At 43.6% G+C, this 12,133-nt stretch overlaps 1 protein-coding gene across 1 annotated transcript; it reads left to right on the top strand.

Annotated features, from left to right (window-relative positions):
* The first annotated feature begins 608 nt into the window (after nt 1-608).
* Nucleotides 609-9,674, top strand: ANKRD54 (ankyrin repeat domain 54). Its single transcript, XM_080972067.1, has 8 exons — nt 609-1,019; nt 3,307-3,354; nt 4,087-4,185; nt 5,154-5,225; nt 5,888-5,935; nt 6,038-6,162; nt 6,640-6,747; nt 7,659-9,674. The coding sequence occupies exons 1-8, from the start codon at nt 782-784 to the stop codon at nt 7,731-7,733; spliced, it is 813 nt and encodes a 270-aa protein (XP_080828193.1). The 5' UTR covers nt 609-781; the 3' UTR covers nt 7,734-9,674.
* Nucleotides 9,675-12,133: the final 2,459 nt, after the last annotated feature.

Raw genomic sequence — 12,133 nt, 5'->3', positions numbered from 1 at the left:
ATATCACTTCTCCCACCCCCGATGGCGTTTTAAAATACATCATGGCAGGCAGCAATTCTGCAGATACAAATGCCGCAATGTTAAAAGCTTCACCGGTTGAATTTACACAAGCAAAGGTCCAGGAATGTACCTTACGCCTTCTTTCTGCTGCAATTGCTTTGACAGCATTTCTGAAATGGGGCAAAAATAGTTTTTATTTAAGGGAGAAAGCGAAAGGGTATTTTAACCTTGCTGTATAATGCAAATCATTGTGGATTCCTACATGTGAAAAGTGCAACAAAGGGAGCACTTTGCACATGTCTGGAGCTCCAGCCGGCTATCCCATCCTCCCAAGATACTCCATTTTACTTCCCTTCCACAGTTAGCATTCCCACCCAGCCACATCAAGCTTTTTTTATTAAAAGAAAAGAAAACTATTATTAACATTAACAGCTTGGCCCGTCGATGTAGCCCCGCATATGGCGGATTCCTGCGTGGTAGCTCCTTTCTCAAATAAAGCATCTCTTTGGCGCACGACCCCTCTTCTGACGTCATTTGCCCCGCCTCTTAGAGTCGCTCGCCTTCTGCCATTGGCTACGCGGCGGCTTCTGCGGAGCTCCTGAGTGGATGTTTGCGGTGGCGGCGGCCGGACTATCTCCTCTTCCCTCTTCCCCCTCCCCCACCTCCTCGCCCCACATTCTATTGTTCCTATGGTTACGCGAGTTCGCCCCCGCCTTCGCGCTCTGAGCCTGGGCCCGCTTCGCTTGAGATCCGGACGCGCAGTGGCGCCTTGACGGCGGGGATGGAAGGCGGAGGCGCCGGCAGCGCGGGAGACCCGAGTCCGGCCTCCGCGAACATGTTCTCCCTGACGGGCCTCGGCGCCGCCTTGCGGGCCGTTCCCGAGGCGCCGGATCCCGCCTCGCTGCACTACCTGCAGCTGCCGTGGCAGTGCGAGCACCGCGTGTGCAAGCTCGTCGGCCGCCGCCGCAAGGCCGCCCGGCTGCACCGCAAGGTGGGGCCTACCGGCAAGGAGATCCACGGTGAGGGGCTGGGCGCGGAAGCGGGCTGTCCCCGTCCGCCTTGTCGGCGCGCCGCGTGAGGGAACCTCCAGGCCGCCGCCGGGCCTGTGCTGGGAAAGATTTGTCCAGGAGATTGGGGGGGACGGTGGTAGCCCAGAGTGGCTGGGGCAACTCAGTCAGATGGGCGGGGTATAAATAATAAATTTAATATTATTAGTATTTATTATTGGTAGCCTAGAGTGGCTGGGGCAACTCAAGTCAGATGGGCGGGGTATAAATAATAAATTTAATATTATTAGCATGTATTATTGGTAGCCTAGAGTGGCTGGGGCAACTCAGTCAGATGGGCGGGGTATAAATAATAAATTTAATATTACTATTTATTATTGGTAGCCCAGAGTGGCTGGGACAACCCAGTCAGATGGGCGGGGTATAAATAATAAACTTTTTTTTTAACTATTGCACGACTAACAAGCCCAACCTGTGGCATGCTTTACTGGGAGGAAATCCTAATGGGTTCAGCAGGGCTTGCACCCATGCAAATATGCATTAGGGGAGTGTAACTTCAGTGGGGATTCTTGGGCAGCTGTGCCCCAATAAACACGCACAGAGTTGGGCTTCCATCCCAAATGTGCTTTCTAGGAAGTGAGGCCTGTTGTGCACTGAATAAACAGCCACAGGACTGGGCTTTCATGCTAGGTCACATGGTCAGGTATTTCAGCTACACTGCCTGGAAGTTGTGATCCACTGTGCTTCAGCTCTTATGTTGCTCTATTGAAGACCCACTGTAGTGTAGCGACCAAAGTGTGCTTATGGGGCACAAAGTACCATGCTGAGCTCCCCAGAAAAAGGGTGGGGTGCAATAGTGACACACAAATCTGAATTAACTATAGTGGCTTGGTTTTATAGTAACTGGAACCTTCATTTTACCTGTTTTACCTATTGAAGGTTTGGGGCCTGTTGTTGTCTTGATTGGGAGTAGAAAGGGTATCTGAAGTTTAATTGATCTGTTTTGAATAATTCTGAGTATGCAGCCTTACAAGAGCAAGACTATTAAGCATGCTTATGCAGTGGAAAGACCACTGGAGCTTGCTCCTGGGTAAGTGTGCATAGGACTGCAGCCCAAGTGAAGTCAGTTTTGGCTTTGCAGAACCTGGAGAAATAGCAAGCAAAAGAGAAGGGGGAAAGATACTCTCTTCTGGGTCACTGCATGGGAAGAAAAGAGATGGGAATACCCTGTCGAGTCACACTTGTCTCTTTATACAAATACAGCATCACTTGAAGAGTTTCTTCAGAGTGCACTTGTATGAGAGGGTGCAAAATGAGGAAGTGATTTGAGAGAGAAAACAGTTTGCAGGTAGACTGGCTACATGAATGCAGCCAGGCTGTGGGTAAATTTACACTCCCATGTACAAGATGGGGCAGTGCAAAACCTTCAAAATATTTTGTAAAACTTTACAAAATAATGAGACTATCAGACAGGGTGGGGGAGGCCTTGCTGCTGTTTGCACCTGTAGTTTTTTTTTTCTTAACAGATGAGCGCTCTTGCACAGGAGTTATATGGTGGGGAAGCAGATGGCCTTCTAGATATTTTTTTAAGGAGTGCATATGAAAGTAGAAGAGTGTTGAAATGCAGGAAATACCCAGTTTAGTGTCAGTGGGAATTGAACAAGCACCTTCTGCATGGCAGTCACAATGAATATTAGCTAGACAAAAACTGTATTTAGCTGGGTGAAATAAATTGCATTATGTAAAAATCTTAAATGCAGACATAAATTAGAAATATTATTTGTATAATCAGTCCTAACTTTTATCATGCATATAACATAGCATTATGTTAAGTTCTTACCCTTAAACAATTACAAATGCCATTCCATTCTTTGTAGTTTCTTCTTTGTTTCTAATATTATATAAAATTATACTACAAATCCAAAGCCCTCTCTAGGTTTTCTTATAATTTAATTTGGTCATCGGCACCATGCTCAGTAAGTTTCTATTCCATTCATCTGATAATGGAGATTGCTGGCTTTTCCAGTTTTTCTGACATTTCCAGTTTCCCCCCTTCAGTATCAGAGCAGTTAATTAACATAGTTCCTGCTAACTTTCAAAGGTTGTATCCCATAAAATAAGTTCAGCCTTGTGAAAAGGTATGGCTTGTGTACAGGAAACGAGAAATGAATAAGCATCTGTTTTGCAAAACCTGAATTATTGAATTATTATTTTTTAGAACAAGCCTAGGAGTCAGGAATTAAGCAGTTCTTCTTGTCCTATTTGCTTTCCAAAAAACTCACCCTCTCTTTTTCCACAGCTTTGAAACGCTTGAGAGAAGCTGCCAATTCTAATGATTTAGAAACAGGTACGGTTACATGATTTGGGCCGTAGTGTATATCTTTGTGTGTGGTTGTCTTCTACATCAGTTCTGGTGATGTGTATCTTGTAAGCTAGAAATGTGGCCAGCAAGAATGTGGTTTCCTGCATGGTAAGGAGACTGCTTTGAACTGTGGATTTCGGTGGTTTCAAAATCCCCTTGGAAGGAACATCTTTAAAAGACTCTTGTCAATAGATTGAAGGAAATTAGTGGACTGAGGAAGTATCTAGTGACCCAGCTATAAGCTTATTTAAAGCATTTTTACCCACTCTTCAGCTGTCAAATGCCTTCAGAGTAGCTTACAACAGTCCCTCCTAAGGAGGCCAGTGCCCTCAAGCCAGAATCCATTGTGCACCTTACAAGGCCTGCCTCCTCATTTTGGCCATGCCCACCTGCCCTGTACCTGCTGCCAAATCTGACATCATGTGTGGGGCAGATGAAAGGGGTTTGCAGGCAAAACCTCATGCAAAGGGCTTCAAAAGACTTGGCTCTTTGGCAAATCCTGTAAAGTGCTTGAAAGGCGCTTTGTGAAATATGCATTTGCCCTGCCCAGCTATCAGATTTGGCTCAAGGGGACTTAGTTGGGGCGGCGGTGAATAACAATCTAGCCCACCAGCTAGATCTAGTTCCACAGCCCGGACACAGAAGTTGGAATTTGAATGATGAATCACCAACAGAGCAGCTCTCTGACTGCTGTCTTGTCTTCCTTGGTGGCACCAGTGCAGCAGCTTCTGGAAGATGGGGTGGACCCCTGTGCAGCTGACGACAAAGGTCGAACGGCCCTGCACTTTGCTTCCTGCAATGGAAATGACAGTATTGGTGAGTCACATTGAAATGAGGTGGGCATGTCAGCTTCTGGCCCCATTTCTCCAGGATAGATTGCTAATCATTTTCTTTCTATCTTTAAAAGCTGAGCTTCAGAAAACAAAAAAAACCCCATATCCTTTTTGCAAGCATCCCACCAGCTTGTGCAAGGAGACTGAGGAGTGATGTTATGCACACTGATAAAATTTTGGAATATTCTTCCTAGAATATTGTGTCACGCAAGATTGTCAGAATATTTCTGAACAACGTCAAGAGGAGCTGAAGTTTTGTGTCATGAGTCCTGAAATGTTTAGTTAAAAGAATCTTAGAAAGCAGGAATAGGAAGGAACTTTGAAAGCGCCAGAAGCTCCTTCCAAGGAAGAATGGCACATTGGTGCATATGATGGCTTCTTAATACTCTGTGTGCAAACTTAAAATAGTTTCAGGGGACATAAAATAGGCATTTTACTACAGGAGATCCTAGTTCCTGTGGAGCACTTTGTGAGGGATGGATTTGGGGAGATTCAGGCAAGGGTACTTTTGCCATAAGGGATACGATCACTCCCCTTCTTGTTACCATTTAGAAGGGCTCTAAAAATGTTCTTCTTAATGTCTGCTTTTAGTGAACATATATAATAGCTAGGGGGCTCTTGGTTTTTTATGGATGGCTGATGGAATTGAAGTAGAAGTAGTATTGATATTTGTAAGTCAGTCCAAGAGCCTTTTTGGCTAAAGGGTGGGGTTTAAATGCAAGAAACCAATCATTAAAAAGTGAAATGTTTTACTGCTACTATGATTAGAGCATTGCTTTATGTTATATATGCTTTTAAAATTTGAATGGTAACATATTTGTAACATTAATAAGTCGGCTCTGTTGAATAGCCAGTCTTATCGATTGTAGAGGTAAATAGTTCAGATCTGGTGGGTTTTCTTTGCCCATCATGTTCAAGACACACTTAGGATGGGTCTGTTTGTGTTTTTAGTGCACTTGCTTTTGGACCATGGAGCCAACCCAAACCAGCGAGATGGACTGGGGAACACCCCCCTGCATTTGGGTAAGCGTCTCTCACACCCACCGGACTGCAGCAATGTTGTCACATTTGGCCTTACCTTTGACCTGCCTATTTCTTTCCTTTATATCTTCTTTCCTTCCTTTGCCTCACAGTAGCAACTTGTGTGATTAAGTATATTTGGATTTTCTTCAGCACTACAAGGAGAGAGTTAGAAGAAGCTGTTCTGCCTTAGGGAGTTTGAAGCCAAACTGAGGCTAGATTTGTATACCGCCCTATACCCATAGATCTCGGGGCGGTTCACAACACAAAATGACAATATACAAAACACATTAGGAGGAACTGAAAGTAAATGCAGGTGAAGAGTTTCTCCTGGCTGTGCAGGAGGACGAAAGATGTGTGCATGAGGTTTTGCTCTGACTTGTTCCGGCTTCTGGGTGTAGCACTAAAAGCCATGGTTTAGGTTACATGCCAATGGGGACATTATCTCTAGAATCCTTATCTCCATACTGTTGAAAGTGATTGCTGAGGCTGAGGCAGTATTGGCTTGTTTAAGGCCACCTAGGGATTCAAAGTTGAGACATTGAGGATTTCTTGGCACCTTTGTGAGAGTGCCATGTGCCAACCATTACCCCATTAAGCAGAGTCTGTCCCCCACCAAGTTACTGTAACTACTTAGTTGTGTGTCTCGTGTTTTCCCTCCCCAGCTGCCTGCACGAACCATGTACCCATCATCACCACACTGCTTCGTGGAGGTAATGCCAATTAGAAAGCTGCCTTCTCTGTTTATAGATATCCGGAGGGGGCTATCTTCATCCTTAAAACACCCTTTCTTCTTCTGCATGTGCATCTTCCAGGAGCTCGAGTGGACGCCTTAGATCGAGCTGGACGGACCCCTCTGCACTTGGCCAAGTCGAAGCTGAACATCTTGCAGGAGGGCCTCTCACAGAGTCTGGAAGCTGTGTGCCTGGAAGTAAAGCAGGTGATAAGGATAAGGAGAATGGGTGGGCAAGAAATCTAATACATAATATAGTATAATAGAGCCTGGTTGCAAAATGTTGATCTTCTGTGCATAGAAGTTTCTTATGGAACTTTTTCCATAAAAGCCATTTTCCCTCCAGGAACCCTTGAGGAAAACAGGCTCCTGCCATGCGCTTCTCAGATTTAATATGCATATAAAATAGGGGGAAAGTCCAATCTTAATAGTAGCAAAGCAGTCTGCAGATCTGAAAAGTATATTTAGTTTGTTTCTGTGCCAGTGGAAAAGCCATAGTGTTTGCCCCCATTTAATTCTCATTTGTTCTGTTTTATTTATTTCAAATGTGCTTCCATTTTATTTCAGAATTCATCAAAACCTATAGCAGAATTACAGTACTTAAATTTTGACCTGGTACTTAGAAGTGTGAACCCTCTCCATTGCTCATAGTAAATCCCATCTCTCCTATGCTGCTTGTTTCAGATCATCCAGATGTTGCGGGAATACCTTGAACGCCTCGGGCGCCATGAACATCGGGAACAGCTGGATGATCTTTGCTCCAGGCTACAGAAGACTAGTACAAAAGAGCAGGTGAATGAATGACAGGGGGATTTTGTATATTTAATTAAAATCTGACTTAACCGAGTTTAAATATATTTCAGTGTTGCAAAATGACAGTTCCTTTTTGAGACTCCTGAAGGGTAGAGAAAAATATATTTATTAAATGATACACATTAGTTACAAGACATTGTGGGGGGGAAAGCTTTAGTTTAATAATACTTTGTCAAATTGGTGACAGTACATTACTTTCTGTTATTAGAAACATAAGGATGAAAAGTTCAAGACCCATCAATACAGTTGGAGAAGTTTAAATTTTAAAGGCTATCCTGATTTCAACAGAGCATTGCCCACTCCACTTGCATGTGGTTCTTCTTGCTAGAAGCAATGTCGCAATAGCTTTGCTGTGAAAATAAAATTATTTAGTAGCTGTGGCTCCACTTAGAAGGAAAAGCCATTGTCCTGATTAGTTTTCCATCAAATCTGGTACAGGAGGAAGCTTGTGCAACTCTGCTTCTGCATGGCAGCAGATCCTTTTAACAGTCCCAAGTCTCACTGTCAGCCCTCATGAATCGGGGACCAAATTTTAAACTGTGGCTTTTGTTGATGAATTGCACCATTTTCAAAGCTTGCAATGGTCATTGTTGAAAAATGATTATTGTTGAAAAATGATTATTGTTGAAAAATGATTATTGTTAAAAAAAAATTCTCTTTTCCTGACCATACCCATTCTTCAAGGTCTCTTATCTCTTACTTTTGTAGACATACTTCTCTTTACTCTCTGTCCTTCAGTAGCAGAAATTTCTCTGGCTCAACAGGACAATACCAAGTCCCAGTCTTCGTGAATTAATGAATTCTGTCACCTCACAAATTTCATTTCCTTCATCATATTCTTATTTGACTTCTGTAACATGTTCTTATGCTTTTTTCCTCCCCTCTGGAAGGTGGATGAGGTTACTGACCTCCTGGCCAGCTTCACCTCCCTCAGCTTGCAGAAGCAGAAGATCGAGAAGAGGTAACGGGATTTCCCACTGTTTTCTCAATCAAACGGACAAGCCTTGGGAGAAAGAGCAACTGGAGCTCCTCAGCAAGACTTCAGACTTGCTGCTGCTGGTACCAGGCATGCTTTTCCTATTGGATATATTTGCTCAGCTTCCCAAGACTTGTTGGGCCACTATTACTGCCGTGGAAGCTTCCTTCAGGACAAGAGGTTCATACTGAGGCCCTGACTTTCAGAACAATGAACCACTCTTTTTTTTTTTTTTTTTAAATGCATCAGTGACAACTGTTTTAGTAAATGCGGTCACCTTGTACAGGGGAGTTGCCCCATTTCAGAAGCATCTCCATGGTCCTACAAGTGACAAATCCAACGTCCTTTGAGAACATTTGGGGAAACTGAAGCTGTTGGGCACAGCATCCCACACAAGTTGTCTGACTTCTAAGGACATGAATTGTTGAGCAATTGCATAAACAGTGAGAAACTACAACCTGTTGGGCAACTAAGTTTTAAAGGAGGGCTATTTTAAACTGAGAAAGGGCTAAAGGGCCAGCAATGCTGGCTTTGCCCACTAAAATGCTATTTAATTCCCTCCTCCTCTGTCCCATCCTCCAAAATAGCAGTGGAAGATTTTTACAGGGTTCTTTGCTTATGCTCCCCTCTTATAAACCATATCACTTTTCATTTCCTGCCTTTCTCATGTACCTGCATCGGTAGCTGAGGTGTGCAAGAGAAGAATTCTGCCAAAATCTCTTGTCTGAGAGGGCAAGTAAGAGACTTAAAGAATTCCTTGCTTGCATCTGTCAGCTTGCGCCGATTTTTTTTGCATAGTTATGGGCTGCCTGGGATTCAGGCCTAATAGGGAGCTATAATGAGTCGCCAGGCTACCCATTGCCTACTCCTGCTTGTTACTGTTCCTTGGACTTTCTTTTGCTCTCTGTGCCAGTTAACATAATCTAGATCAGTCCTCAAAAACCTGAGCTGGAAGTAATGGTGTCTCTCAGGGCTGCTTCATACACTACTTTTCTTCCTTCAAAGACAGGACTGATTCAGAAGTAACAGAAAACCATAGTTTGGCAAGTTTAGACGCAGTGACAAATCACAATTTGTTCTGAAACAGGAACAGAAGCTTTAAATCCCTACACACACACAAGTAAGGGAGAGGGAAGAGCGTGAGACCAAGGTTTGTGATCACAGCAGCAAACCAAGCCAGTACTCCCAATGTGGATATTGCCATAAAGGGAAGAGAGAGAGAGGTTGCTTTCTCAGTGTGTGGGCACCTGCCTAGGACAGATATTTTCTTGATGACAATGCTGTACGTTGCTTTGGTTGAATGGGCCTTGGAAATGTATGTTTTCTCATTTGCAGTAGTTGCCTGTCACTGAAGCGAGGGAAGCTTGACTTCTCATTCTGCCGATAAAATTTAAAAAGACAAAAAGACTAAGCAGCCCTTATGCTCACAATGAGAGAAGAACTCGTTTTGCCTGATACATGCCAACTCATCGGATTCAAGGATGTTGCTGCCACATAACAGCATGTATTGACTTCAGCCAATCCACATTTTTTAATCGGAGGAGGCAGGGGGCATTTGTAGCAAATCCATTATTGTGGTCTGATTCCTGCATCATTGAAATTCCAAGGCTGCTTGTGAACCTTGAGCCTAGTAGGCTATTATGACTGTCTTTTGTTGTTGCTTTAAAAAGTGTGCTGCTTTTGTGAAAGACAAGATTGAATGGGATTCGTATCTTTCGACAGAAGTCCACGTTTTCGATTTCACAAGCTAAGCAGCTTTGATAGGAGAAATCCTGAATGCTCAGGGGAGGAAAGTTGGGGACTGACTTGACTCTGACCTTGCCAGAGCTGTCACTGTGAATACGGAGAACTTTAATACAATGTGCAAGGAGGGTGGGAGGTGATTTGAACTTTTCCATTGTAAACTTCAATAAAGTGCTGTCTGCTTTCAGGGTGGCTTTGCACATTTCTGCCTGCCTACTTTTCCTCTTTCTCCCCCACCGCCCTGTTGTCTTCTCTGCCTGGGGCCGGGAGGTGGACTCGGTGGTTTCTTCACTTGAGCAAACTGCATTGAAATGAAAGCTGACAGTGTCTCATTGCCTTAAGCTCAAAGACTGAGGCAGTCTGTAGACCTGATGTAATTTGCTGCCTCCGTCTTGTGTTTGCGGCTCTGATCCCACGGTTGCGGCCTCCTAACTCTTTAATAGACTTGCTGAGGACTCCATGAAAATCAATGTCTCTGCTACCCCCTGCTAGTTTCCTGGCAGTCACTTACGTGCACTGTACCTGGGAAACAGCGAGGCTGTCTAACTGAATCACATTTTCATATTGAGCTCCTTTAGTGTGCAGCCGGCGAAAACATTAATCACCGTTTGGGGGAGGGGAATAGCCGAGAGGAGGGTGCAGAATGTCCTTATATTTAAAGCAATTCACCAGGTTGTGGGAAACGTGGGCGGGTTTTTTTAACAGGAGGACAAGTGGGAAAGGGCAGCACATACAAAGGGCCATTCTGGTGATAGGAAAAGTATGTAGTACAAGAAGCATAACCTACTCTTCGTTTCTGAGAACATCTCATTAGCTACATTTTAAGACAGGTGTTGCTAAACTATACCTCTTGTCAGCCAGTGTGGTGCGAGGTGTAGTTCACCTGTTTTAAAACGAGGAAAGGTCTATGTTGGAGGTGTGGTAAAGCAGAGGGGACATTTATACATGTTTGGCGGAGCTGTGAAAAAATCAAAAGCTTCTGGGACATGGTGTATGATGAACTTTAGAAAATGTTTTAAGTATAACTTTATGAAAAATACAGAAGCTTTCCTATTGGGGATAACGGACACAGGTATAACAAGAGAGGATCAGAAAATATCCCTCTATGCCACAAGCATGGCAAGGGCCTTAATTGCCAGAAATTGGGGAAAAATTCGTGCCAACAAAAACAGAATGGCAGGATAAATTACTAAACCATCGAATTGGCTAGATTAACAGAGGCAATTAGGGGACTCTCCAAACAAGAATTTCAAAAAGAATGGGGAAAATGTAAAGAATACTTTACAAAACAGTGCCCTAAAATATACACCTGGACTTGTTTCGATTAATGTCTGCAGGAGACTTTGTGGTTTGTTTTTAAGTCATAATTTGAAAAATTGTAATAACAGCTCATAAAAGAAACAGTTCATAAGAAGTAAACAAGGCGGCCATGTCTTTTCTTTTGTTGTTTGTTATATTTTATGTTATGTTTGTTTTTTGTTATGTTTATGTCTAATGGTGGTGGATTTGTTTATTTGAGTTGTGGTGGATTTATGTTGTAAATAAATAAAATAAAATAAAAACGAGGAAAGGTCACTGCAAGTTCTCACCGTGTGGGTAAAGGAAGCAATAAAGGACCATGCCTTTCTGCTTAAGATACCCATCCACACTTGAAAAATGAAAATCGGGAACAATTCCATGGGAAGCTCTCCGGTGCAAGCCCTTTGGAAGAACAGGAGCTGCGTAAGACATAAGAAGCTGCCTCACACCAAGTCAGGCGGTTGGCAGTGGCTCTTGAGGGTTTCAGAGAAGTGTACATACCCAGCCTTGTGTGAAACCTGCTGGAAATTGAACCTGGAACTTTCCACCCACAAAGCAGATGCTCTTCCTTTGAGGGACAGTCCCTCTCCAGTGGAAGCAGCCTGGTTCGTTGGCAAGGCGAACTGAAACACCCTTGTGTAGGAGAGGAGGAACCTCTTTCTTCTGCCGTGTAGTTAGCCTCTGCTGTAAACTGGGCCCTCCTCGCCAACTGTTTACTCCCAAGAAAAAGGGTTAGGGAGGGGTAATGAAATCCAGGCTTCAGCTCAGGCAGGCATGCATGCAGGGGACCTGATCCACTACAAAGTTCACCTCCAGTGTGAATGCTGGGAGGCTTGTAGTGCTCCTACACCATATATTTGCACCATCCTTGACTTAATGCACAGACTAAAAAGTTCTACGTTCATGCATGTTATTTCAGGCTCTGCCCCTTGTTACCGCTTCCATTTCAGAAGTAGTCTAAACTATACACACATCACAGAAAATGTCAGGTGCTTCGTACTTCACCATTGTCCTTTGAATAGACATAATTACCATGTTTGTTTATTCATAACATGGGCCTGAAGAAGTGTGCATGCACACGAAAGCTTATGCCCAGAACAAACTGAGTTGGTCTCTAAGGTGCTGCTGGACAATTTTTAAATTTACTTTGATTGCGTCATACCAACACGGCTACCTACCTGAATCTCTAGTATCATGGGCCTGAAAGCTTCACCTTTCCTAGATAGATCTGTTTCCTGATTCAAAGATAGTATGGACATCTTTGTATTATCTATATACCATGGTACAATAAAGGTAGTTTGGCATGTAGTGTTAACAAATACCAGGGGGCACATAATAATGGGAATG

This window comes from Podarcis pityusensis, assembly GCF_964106645.2.
Source record: "Podarcis pityusensis genome assembly, chromosome: 10".
Taxonomy (NCBI): domain Eukaryota; kingdom Metazoa; phylum Chordata; class Lepidosauria; order Squamata; family Lacertidae; genus Podarcis; species Podarcis pityusensis.
This window is presented reverse-complemented; position numbering and strand designations above follow the sequence as displayed.

Bases quoted from the DNA above. Each gene is read 5' to 3' on its own strand.
- ANKRD54 (XM_080972067.1), top strand. From the start codon at position 782: ATGGAAGGCGGAGGCGCCGGCAGCGCGGGAGACCCGAGTCCGGCCTCC. The intron at 1,020-3,306 runs GTGAGGGGCTGG...CTTTTTCCACAG, and splicing joins TACCGGCAAGGAGATCCACG to CTTTGAAACGCTTGAGAGAA. The intron at 3,355-4,086 runs GTACGGTTACAT...TGGTGGCACCAG, and splicing joins TTCTAATGATTTAGAAACAG to TGCAGCAGCTTCTGGAAGAT.